We start from the raw sequence: 11,858 nt of genomic DNA on the forward strand, positions 1-11,858 counted from the left end.
ACGTACATCCAAACTGATGAAAATAAGAAATATCAGGTTTTCTTCCTTTGAACAATTCATAAGCAGTTTTGTTCAACTTAGATCTGATATAGATTCTATTTTGAACATAACATGCTGTGTTTACAGCTTCTGCCCATAAAAACTTTGCTACATTTGTTTCATGCATCATGGTTCTGGCCATTTCTTGCAGAGTTCTATTCTTCCTTTCTACAACCCCATTTTGTTGAGGAGTTCTAGGAGAAGAGAATTCATGCAGAATGCCATATTTTTCACAAAAGTTTTCAAAAGGTTCATTTTCAAATTCTCCACCATGATCACTTCTAACTTTTAAAATAGTGTAGCCTTTTTCATTTTGAATTTGTTTGCAGAAGATGCTAAACTCATCATAAGCTTCATCTTTTGTTCTTAGGAATTTTACCCAAGTCCATCTACTGTAATCATCAACAATTACTAATCCATACTTCTTTCCATTGATTGAAGCAGTGTTAACTGGCCCAAAAAGATCAATGTGAAGAAGTTCCAATGGTCTTGAGGTAGAGACAATGTTCTTAGGTTTAAAAGAAGATTTTGTAATTTTTCCTTTTTGACATGAACCACAAAGTGTGTTTGAGTGATACTTGATTTTAGGTAAACCTCTGACAAGGTCAAGCTTGCTAAGCTTAGAGATTAACCTCCAGTTAGCATGGCCTAACCTCTTATGCCAGATCCATTTTTCTTCACTCAAGGTCAAAAGACACATCACTTTTTGTTCATTCAAATCAGAAAGATTAACTTTATAAACATTGTTCTTTCTCAGACCTTTGAATATAATGGAGTTATCAGATTGTTTAGACACAGTACATGATTCCTTATTAAAGACAACTACATAACCATTGTCGCAAAATTGACTTATGCTCAATAGATTATGTTTAAGTCCATCAACTAACCAAACATCATTAATAGATAGGGAGGAATTACCTACTGTACCTGTACCTATTATCTTTCCTTTCTGATTTCCTCCAAAGCCAACAGAACCTCCTTCTTTCATGGTTAGCTTAGAAAACAGTTGCTTGTCACCAGTCATGTGCCTTGAACACCCACTATCCAGATACCATGAATGATTCATGATACTTCTTTGAGTGATAGGCTGTATGAGAAACAACTTTAATCACTACGGTGGAACTCTTTATCACAGTTAATGATAAAGTCATCCCAATATTCTTCCTCTTCATTTATCAAGTTCTGATTGTTAACTTGAGAACTTGTCAGCCATTGGTCAAGGACATAAGCCCTTCTTCCTTTGCATAGGACTTGTTTCCATACTCTAGGTAGGACATATCCTTTCCTAGTTGGTAAATCTGAATGATACATAATTTCTGCTTTTGGTACCCATCTTCTGGGTCCACGCTTGTTAGTCCACAAATGTTTACTGTGTTGTTGAGTGTGAGAGAAAGATTTTGGTTTGGAATAATAACTCTTTTGAAAATGTTTCTTAGTTTGAGTTCTGTTATTATTCCAGGACTTGGATTGTTTATGCTCCCAGAGTTTGTATTTATCACCAGTCCATTGATTTGACTGGTTATATTTACTGACTCTAGATTCATAAATAACCTTAGTCCTATGTTGCCTCTGAGGTTTGAGATTTGACTTCCTTTTAAAAACTTCTGAGCCTTTAGGTTGACTTTTCTCATGAACTAGAATTCCTCTGGTTCCAGAAGTTGAAGCATCAGATTTTGAAACTTTCAGAACATCTGAACTAATACTGTCAAGTTCTGAACAGCTTTTATCTTCTGAGCTTTTCTTCCCAGATCCTGAGGAACTTGGTTCCTCTGAGTTGTCATTTTCCAAATCTCTCAGATTATTATCCTCATCTTCCAGAGTACCAAATTTCTTTCCTTCTTCACTCTGAGGTACAACATAGTAAACCCAAGATTTTCCAACCTTTTTGGGATAGGTCTTTAGCTTTGAATATGTTCTACCATATTCATAGCCAAGTCCCTCTCCTCTATGTCTCATGACATTATAAACAAGATTAGCAGCTTTGCTCTTACCAAGGTTGAGATGCACAAACTGTTGAAGAGCCATTTCTTGCTCATCAGTAGGTTTGTGACACACAGCACAACCCTTTTCAAGATCATTTACTCTATTCAGAGTTTCTTGATATAGACCTTGAAAATGTTCTGCTTGTTCAGTCAGGGTGTTAAGGTTATCTTGTAAAACTTTTTGTTTACTTAACACTCTGAGATGTTTCTCAATGACCTTGTTAAGTGCAGTTATAAGTTGAGATTTAGAACAGTCAGAAAATACCTCATCAGTTACTTCTGAATCTGATTCTGATTCATCGTCTGAGTCTACATCTGAGTCAGTTGAAGCCATCAGGGCTAGATTTGCCTCTTCTTCTTCCTCAACTTCTTCCTCAGATGATAGCTCTTCAAAAGTAGCCATCAGACTCTTTTTCAATCTGCTCTTGAATTGTTGCTTCTTTGAGCTGTATCTTTTGCTTTTGTCTTTAGCAGATATTTCTGGACAATCAGCAATAAAGTGTCCTGGCTTCTTACAGTTGAAGCAATTCTTCTGATCATCCTTTTTGCTGACAAAATTTCTGGAGCTGTTACCTCCTCTGAAATTTCTTTTGTTAAATCTGTTCCATTGCTGAAACTTGGTGAATAAAGCAAACTCATCCTCATTCATCTCATCCTCTTGACCATCAGCAGAAGATTCTTCTTCAATATCAAGAAGCTGAGTCTTAAGAGCCTTAGAAGTAGTCTTAGTTGACTGTAAAGCCACTGACTTAGACTTCTTCTTAGTTTCTGAGTCAGCATCCAGAACCATCTCATGGCTTCTGAGATTGCTTATCAGAGCTTCAAGACTCAGAGTCTTGAGATTTTGAGCTTCCTCTATTGCAGTGACCTTAGGTCTCCAAGCAATAGGAAGACTTCTCAGAATCTTCTGAACATGGTCATAGGTTGAATAACTTCTCTTAAGAGCTTTAAGACCAGATACAAGGATTTGAAACCTTGTAAACATAGTCTCAATGTTTTCATCTTGTTGCATAGTGAAAAGTTCATATTGCCTTATCAAAAGACTAGCTTTAGCCTCTTGAACCTTTTCATTTCCATCATAAGTAGCACACATAGAATCAAAGATAGATTTAGCAGTAGACTTGTTTTCTATTCTGACATAATCCTCATGTCTAATAGCACCAACAACAATGTCCTTTACTCTATGATGTTTTGTGTAGATTTTTAGGTTAGCTGGTGTGAGTAACTTTCTATTCTCCATGGACAACCTACCATGTTCATTCAAGTTTTCAAAAGTTACTCCCAACTCAACCAAATCCCACAACTCATGATCAATAGCAGTAATATTGCTATACAGTCTCTCTTTCCACCACTCAAATAATGAAGCATCACCATTGAATATAGGGGCTTTTCTGTTGCCACTATGTTCATGTGATTCATTACTTAAGTAGTCATAACCAAAAGCATTTCTAGGACCACCACCAGCACCACTGGCCTCTTCACCGGTTGTTCTAGTGCTACTATCGTCTCCTCCAGACATAGTGTTCTCACAAGATCTTTACTGTCTCACTGTTAAGTGAAAGTAACAGACCAGGCGCTCTGATGCCAATTGAAGGTGTGAAAACACAAGAAGGGGGGGGGTTGAATTGTGTTTTAGCTAAGTTAAAACTTTTTCAAGTTCTTAACTCAACTACGTTAGCAGCGGAAAAGTAACACAATAAATAACAAGATAGAGAGAGAGAAATCACACAAGCAATTTATACTGGTTCCTCTCACAAAACGAGAGTAGTCCAGTCCCCTTGCACTTCCAAGGGAGTTCACTATAATCACACAAGATTACACCTGCTCAAGCACACAAGCAAGAGACTTCTCAACAATGCTCAAGCACACAAGCTTAAGACTTCACACTTAAGCACACAAGCTTAAGTCTCACACTTAAGCACACAAGCTTAAGTTACACACGTTACAATAAAGTATATAAAAATATACAAGTGCTCTTAGATGAACCTAAAGAGAGCAAATACAAGTATTACAGAGTATTTGGCTAAAGTGCAAAAACACTTGAGAGAGGTTCAGAGCTTGTATATCACAGAGTTCAGAGTTTGTTTTGCGCACGTTCAAATCTTGATAATTAATCTTTTTGTTGCAGCTGATCCTTCTAGTATATATACCACTAGAAAAGAGTCGTTGCAAAAGGAGCCGTTGGAGTTGATAACCTTTTGTCTTCAAGCAGTCTGTCTTGATGCAGTTTGGTTGTATCCAAAACTAAGAAAGAGTTTCAGTTACTTTGACTACTGCAGAGTGGACTTTCCTTATTCAGCTAACAAAACTGAAGACCCACGTTCTCAAGATAGGACAGACAAAACAGAGCTAGCTGAGCTGATCAGACTTGAAAGGTCCTTTTCTTCATTGGTAGAAGAGTTGACTAGCAAAGGGAATCTTCACAGCTTTCAAAGAGATCTTCAGAGTTTGATGAAGCTTGTAGACAGACATGAAGTACTGAAGTCTTCATCCTCTGAACGTTGTAACCTCTGAAGTCCAACATCTTCTGAGCGCTTGTGAACTTCTGAATTCACATCCTCTGAACTTCACTCAGAGCTTATATGATGCTTATATCTGCGCACTTAAAATAAATTTTTAGTCCTTCCAATTGTTTATTAATACTTTGTTATCATCAAAACCTTTATAGATTAAGGAGCAAACATTTTTAAATCAATTTTGTTCCAACATTTTATTTATGTACATAATAGGAAAACATCATATAAAACTTTTTAAAATTTAAAAATGATCAGTGCACCAGGTCTACAAATCTATTCTAACTATCAACAAATTTCGAGAGTTTTAGGAGGAATGAGAATTGTAATTTTTTCTACTTCTAGGGTATAATGACAGATCGAGAAGCAAGATTAGAAAGAATCAGCGAAAAAGTTTCATGTTATATATGGTAATGATAATTTTACCAATATATTCTATGAAATACTTAGATACATTATTGTGAATGGACTAAAGAAAAAACAGATTTCTAATATTACTCTCAATACATTAGTGAATGTGTGAAGAGGATTTAACGGTCTTATAACTTAATCAAATATCATATTGAACATTTTTATCTTCCGCAAATGTGGTCTCTTTATTTATTTATTTATTTTACAATTATATAGATGGTAAATTGTCAAGCCATCCATCATTATTTATGAAAGATGACAAAGTATATTCATTTAAGTTTAAGTCTTTTGGTTTCTTCTCCCACTCGACACGTTTCTTAGTATCAGCCCCAGGTCCTGTACAATTGACTTCTGCAAATGTGGTCTCGTTCCTGCATTGTTTACAAATTAACAGAAAATGTTACATTAGAAGAATTGGAATGTTGACAAAAGAAATATTCATTTTCTTGAGTATGTATATATAAATTTTCAAAACTAACAAATTTATCATCTCAATTTAATAAAACTCCAATCTAATATCACTTGTTACTTATAAAAATATATCACAACTAATTTTTTTATAGACAAAGAGAATACATTACATACGAGTATACCATATGATTCTTACTTTTCAAAGTCGTGCAAAAAGATATGAATACCATTGATTTTAATTACTAGTTTTGCAAAATTTACAAACATTGGCAACTAAACATGAGGGTTGTCGTCCTCATTGCGGGACTCATAAGCTAACACCTCACGGCACATGCTGACGACAGACATGCACCACCCGTGTCCGCATTTTGGATGGCACTGCTCTTTCATTACTTTTTGGCTTTTCTATAATGTAACAAAAAACAAAATAAAAAAAACTTACTCTTGGCCTTTCTTTGAATCCCAAGCAACCCATCCTTGAGGGGTAACCACCGAAGAAAAATATGTTTCCCAAAATATAACTCTTGCGTAAGGGGCCCAAGGTCTTCCAAGATTCACCTCACCATTTCCAACAACTGACCCTCCTCTAAAAACATATCCACTTGGATCATTTGGGTTATCCCTACGTTGTGCTGTCACAAAACCTGAAGGCATAGAGTCTCCTTGAGTAGCATTCATCACACAATTCTACAACAAGTCAAAATCCATGAAATAAAAAATCTTAGTGGTAATAGATTAAAACATGAGGTGTGAGCTTATTCGTATTAACTTGACTTTGTCTTATTTTTAGTATTAACTCTTTGATTTTTATAGGAAGAGGCTTCCAGTAATTTAGAATTGTGCCACAATATAAGTGAATTATGACAAAAAATTGTTCCCACAATAAATTGAACTCGGATTCTTTCAAACCATTCGTCTTAGGGGAAACTCGTAACTTGACTCTGTAATTTCAATGGACATATTTCAAATTCCACCTGGAATAGTTGTAAAAATGACACATTAATCTGTTCTTGACGAAAAAAATAACTTCTCTTCTCCATTTTTTTTATAAAAATGAAGAGTAAGAACAATAAAAACAAATGAAAATTTTATATAACTATTAGATTGTGTAGAAGTGGTTAATGTATTTAATCAAAATGAACAAGCACAGTTGATATCTGAGTTTGATCCTTAATGATGGAAGAATTTGTGGTCAAGCTTTACCTATTTTCCAACCAATCACATAATAGTCTAGTAATTGAGAGGCTGCTTGTCCATAATATAATGTTGGTGACAAAAAAAATAAAGTATTACCTCAAAATAAGATTGACCAGCACCACAAATGAAGTCATCTTCACCTTGAATATAACAATTTTTGAAGTATTGGCGCCCCTTTGATGAAAGCAAAGTATCTTGATAACCAATGAAACTACAATCAAAAATTGCAGTCTTATCACCATATATAGACGTTGCTACTGCCGGTCCATTATATCCAAACGTGTTCTACAATTGTACACACCTTATAAAACAATTGAATAGTTATAAAATACGTTGAAAATAGACTATTTCTAACACTTCTTTTACGTACCTGGAATTTAATGCCACTCAAAATTACATTATGTGGAGATGAATGAAATGTCGCACTCATGGATTGGCCACCATCGTGAAATGATTTGTCGTAAGTAATGATTGTGTTATTGCTACCCGATCCTTTTAAAATAATGCACGGCATTCTAGCATCTATAAGAACTTGTTCCCTACACATTTTTCCAAATATATAAGAGTCTATTTGTTATAGCTTTCTACGAGTATGAAGGTGAAAACATAACAATAAATTTATTTAATACTATAAGCTAATTAACATTTAACATTTCAAATTGCTTTGTATATGTTCTTATATTAAAAATATAAAACTTACTTGTATGTGCCAGGATTTATATTAATCATAACCCATCGATCATTTGGCTTCTTTATAGAATTAATGGCAGCTTGAATTGTTTGGAATGCTCCTTTTTTTTGTTGGTCAACAGTGATGGTATTAACAATTTGCTTCCCACCACAATCAATGGCTCTACCAAAATAAAAATAACTAATAAACAATACTACTAAATGGAACATTATTGGTGGTGGAAGCAACTTCATATTTTGTGACAAAGATATCATGCCTTCAAGTATAAATACACTTAAAAAAATTGGGCACCTCTTCTTCATTCTATCTTCCCGAGTGAGAAAATAATACAAAATGGAATATTATTGAAGGTTGTTGAAAATTAATAAATCAAAATTGATATATTTTTTTGGTCAAATATTAAATCCTCTTAAATCTTAATGTGTGTATATAATAATTTTCCTAATTTTATACTATTACTTTTTAATCCGATTTTCCTAATTATACAAGAATAATTTTTTGGGACAAAATACTTAAAAAGGTTGATCAACTGGTTTCCTAATTAGTAAAAAAAATAAATAATGGTTTTCTAAGACGACAATGAGCATTAATTTATCACCTCTTTCCTTTTATATTGACCAAAATCATCTCTTAATTTTCATTTTTTCTGATTTATCATCAAAAAAAGAGATTTGAAAGATCCATGTGTGTTTTTTTGGTTGGAAGGCTAATCAAAACAAGAAGAAGTAAACTAGAAACAAAACAAAAACAATGAACTATTCTTTAAGAAAAATAATTCCAATTGTGTCACTCCAAAAAAGATAAAAAATGCTTTCCAACGATAAGCCTGAACTAAGATATCAACATAGGATAAACCGTGGACTAATGTGAAAAAACCGTGGCCTAAGCCTTATGCCACTGTTTTTTTGCCTTTTGACCACTCTTTTTGACATACAGTCTATGATAAAAAATGTTGTAGTGGGATAAAGCTCCAAATTTAACTAAGAAAAAATCCATGTGTTTCATGTATGGTTTTTAAGATGTAGGATCATTTTTTATTTGAATGTGAACATTCCTTTGCTAATTAAAGATACTTCTAAGAATATTATAGAAATAAATAAATATACTTTTATAAAATATAACATGGATATTGAATGCAATGTACTTTATCGATTTGAATAAATGAATATCTTTTATTTTGGTTAAAAATATGGATATTCAATGAAATTACACTCCTATTACATTATTAACCATTATTAAAAAAAATAGATTTAATTGATTTGAATAAATGATTTGAACATGGAAGCTTACCAATTTACGTGGTTCAAGAGTTTGGGTACAGATAGAGCGGTCGAGGTGAAGTTGGATCGAGCCCTCTCAACAGAAGCTTGGTGTCAAATTTTTCCTAATGCAAGACTAGAGTGTCTGACTGCAACATCGTCTGATCACTACCCCCTTTGGTTATCATGTGATCCTTCAAATTCTTTCTCCATTTCGAATAAACATTTCAAATTCGAAAATGCTTGGTTAGTTGAGCCTGAGTTTGAGAGATTTGTGCGGCAGTGCTGGCAACTGTCTTCAACACAAGGTATTGTCAATAAACTTGAACTGTGTGCATCTGATATGATTAGCTGGAGTAAAAAACATTTCCAAAACCTGCGAAAGGACATTGATAAATATCATAAAAAGCTGGAGCAGGTTCGGGACCATGTTGATAATTCAAATCTTAATTATTATAATGCCTTGAAGAGGAGATTATCTTCCCTCCTTAGACAAGATGATGTTTTTTGGAAGCAACGTGCCAAAACATTTTGGTATAAGAACGGTGATTTAAATACGAAGTTTTTTCATGCTGCTGCTACTGCAAGGAAGAAAGTGAACAGGATTACTCGTTTATATGATGCTAATGGGATAGAGTGTCGTTCCCAAGAGGGTATGATGGCAATTGCTAAAGATTATTTTTCATCTCTCTACCAGAAACAGAATAGCTCCCGTGATATGGTGCTAAATGCATTAACTCCATCAGTGACTAGTGATGATAACAATATGTTGACAGCACCTTTCACCTTTGATGAGTTTAAGGATGCCATTTTCTCTATGCAAGCTGATAAATGTCCAGGCCCGGATGGTTTTAATACGGGATTTTATCAACACTTTTGGGATATGTGTGGGCATGAAATATACACAGCAGGTTGTTCTTGGCTGGAATCAGGTTCCTTTCCAACTACTCTGAACTCGACTAATATTGCGTTAATTCCTAAAGGTGACAACCAAACTTCCATGAAAGATTGGAGACCTATAGCATTATGTAATGTTCTTTATAAGGTGGTGGCAAAAGTACTTGCTAACAGGCTGAAGCATGTTCTTGATAAATGTATATCTGAATATCAGTCGGCGTTTGTTCCTGGGAGATCAATCTTAGACAATGCTATGACCGCTATTGAGATTGTTCATCATATGAAGTCTAAGACCAGAGGAAAGCAAGGCGAAGTAGCGCTTAAACTGGATATCAGCAAAGCGTATGATAGGATAGATTGGGATTATTTAAAGGATGTTCAGAGCACTTTGGGTTTCTCTCAAAAATGGATCTCATGGATCATGCTATGTGTTGAAACCGTGGATTACTCGGTCATTTTCAATGAGAACATGGTGGGCCCTATTGTACCCGGGAGAGGATTACGTCAAGGTGATCCATTATCGCCTTATTTATTTATCATGTGTGCTGAGGGTTTGTCGGCACTTATCCGGAAAGCCGAGGATAGAGGTGATATTCATGGGGCCAAAATTTGTCGAAATGCACCCATTGTTTCTCACTTATTATTTGCAGATGACTGTTTCCTCTTTTTTAGAGCAGAAGAAAATGAGGCTTTAGTTATGAAGAACATTCTCTCTACTTATGAAATTGCTTCAGGCCAATCAATAAATTTGTTGAAATCTGAGGTCTACTTCAGCAGAAATGTCTTATCTCCTATCAAGAATTCAATAGCTAATTTATTAGGAGTGCAACAAGTTCCGGGGACTGGAAAATATCTCGGACTACCTTCTATGGTAGGTCGAAGTAAAAAGGCCACTTTCAAGTTCATCAAGGATAGAATTTGGAAAAAGATTAATTCTTGGAGCAGCCGTTGTCTCTCTCAAGCAGGCAGGGAGGTTATGATCAAGTTAGTTCTGCAATCTATTCCATCTTACATTATGAGTATTTTCTTAATTCCACACTCTCTTAGTGATGAAATTGAGAAGATGATGAATTCGTTCTGGTGGGGCCACAATCAGGAGCAGGCTAAAGGTATTCATTGGTTATCATGGGAACGCTTAGCGATGCACAAAAATGTTGGTGGCTTGGGTTTTAAGAGCATTACCGCTTTTAATTATGCAATGCTTGGTAAGCAGGCCTGGAACTTATTAACCAATCCAGGTAGTTTAATCACTAGAATTTTCAAAGCTAAATATTTTCCTCAAAGTGATTTTCTTAGTTCAAGCATTGGTCACAACCCAAGTTACGTTTGGCGTAGCATTTGGAGTGCAAAGTTTGTAGTGAGAAATGGTTACCAATGGGTGGTTGGGTCTGGGCATGACATTCCTATGTGGAATCATAGGTGGATTTCAGATGGGTCAACCATTCCAACACCACCAAATTTGCATGAGGAACTAGCAAATATGACTATATCTGACATCTTCATAGGCAATGAAAAAAGGTGGAATGCCCCTTTAATTCAAGACCTTGTAGATGACAATACTGCAACAAAAATTCTCAAAACTCCTCTTCTTGCGTCGGTTCAGAATGATCGGATTATTTGGAGATATGAGAAGAATGGTATTTATTCTGTTAAAAGTGCTTATCGTTACTGCATTGTGGATGCTATTGATACTTCTCACCTACAAGTTCCGGGACACTGGAATTTAATCTGGACGATAAAATCTCCACCTAAATTAAGGAATTTTCTTTGGAGGTTATGTCGTAACTGTGTTCCAACTAGAGTTCGCCTTAACGCAAAAGGGGTTAATTGTCCAAATTCTTGTGTGCTATGTGATGATGGCTTAGAAGACAGTCACCATGTTTTCATTTTGTGCAAAAATAGTGAATCTCTGTGGCGGAATGTGGGTTGGTGGAACATGATACAACAACACATTAATAATAATGCCGAAATTACTGGTACAATTTTTTCTGTGTTGCAGGTTCTTGGAACAGCTGAACACTCTCTCTTTGCAGCGTTGTTAAGGAGTATATGGCAGCAACGGAATAATAAAATATGGAAGAATCATAGTGAAACACTACATGTGGTGTGTGACCGAGCAAGAAACTTAATCATGGAGTGGAATGTAGCACAGGAACAACAACAACAACAACGACGAACCGTTCCGCAACAACATGTTGACTCGGTATGGTCAAAACCACCTGTAGGAAGATATAAGTGTAATGTTGATGCTTCTTTCTCTACAAGGCGCAATAGGACAGGGATTGGTATTTGTATCCGAGACGATCAAGGGAGTTTTGTCCTTGCAAAAACTGAATGGTTTCCCCCCATTCTCGATGTCGACACCGGAGAAGCGGTAGGTTTGCTCCATGCTTTGACGTGGATCCAAGAGTTGCAATTGGAGAATGTAGACTTTGAACTTGACTCTAAGAATGTTGTT

The 11,858-nt window shown here is 35.3% G+C and overlaps 3 protein-coding genes across 3 annotated transcripts; 1 reads left to right on the forward strand and 2 right to left on the reverse strand.

The window, feature by feature from the left end:
* Positions 1-400: 400 nt before the first annotated feature.
* On the reverse strand, positions 401-3,405 carry LOC123915164 (the record flags this gene model as incomplete). Its single annotated transcript, XM_045966310.1, has 2 exons — positions 401-1,090; positions 2,284-3,405. Coding segments are annotated over 2 exons (1,812 nt in total), but the record flags the coding sequence as incomplete, so codon positions are not given.
* Positions 3,406-5,153: 1,748 nt separating this feature from the next.
* LOC123915165 (putative pectinesterase 10) lies at positions 5,154-7,477 on the reverse strand. The gene is made up of 5 exons (XM_045966311.1): positions 7,254-7,477; positions 6,909-7,092; positions 6,650-6,838; positions 5,799-6,043; positions 5,154-5,316 (listed from the first exon to the last, which is right to left on the reverse strand). Exons 1-5 carry the CDS (start codon positions 7,475-7,477, stop codon positions 5,154-5,156), a joined length of 1,005 nt encoding a protein of 334 aa, XP_045822267.1.
* A 1,045-nt stretch (positions 7,478-8,522) lies between these two features.
* On the forward strand, positions 8,523-9,211 carry LOC123915166. Its single transcript, XM_045966312.1, has 2 exons — positions 8,523-9,156; positions 9,201-9,211. The coding sequence occupies exons 1-2, from the start codon at positions 8,523-8,525 to the stop codon at positions 9,209-9,211; spliced, it is 645 nt and encodes a 214-aa protein (XP_045822268.1).
* The last annotated feature ends 2,647 nt before the right edge of the window (positions 9,212-11,858 follow it).

The sequence above is a fragment of the Trifolium pratense genome, linkage group LG3 (genome assembly GCF_020283565.1).
Source record: "Trifolium pratense cultivar HEN17-A07 linkage group LG3, ARS_RC_1.1, whole genome shotgun sequence".
Lineage (NCBI taxonomy): Eukaryota > Viridiplantae > Streptophyta > Magnoliopsida > Fabales > Fabaceae > Trifolium > Trifolium pratense.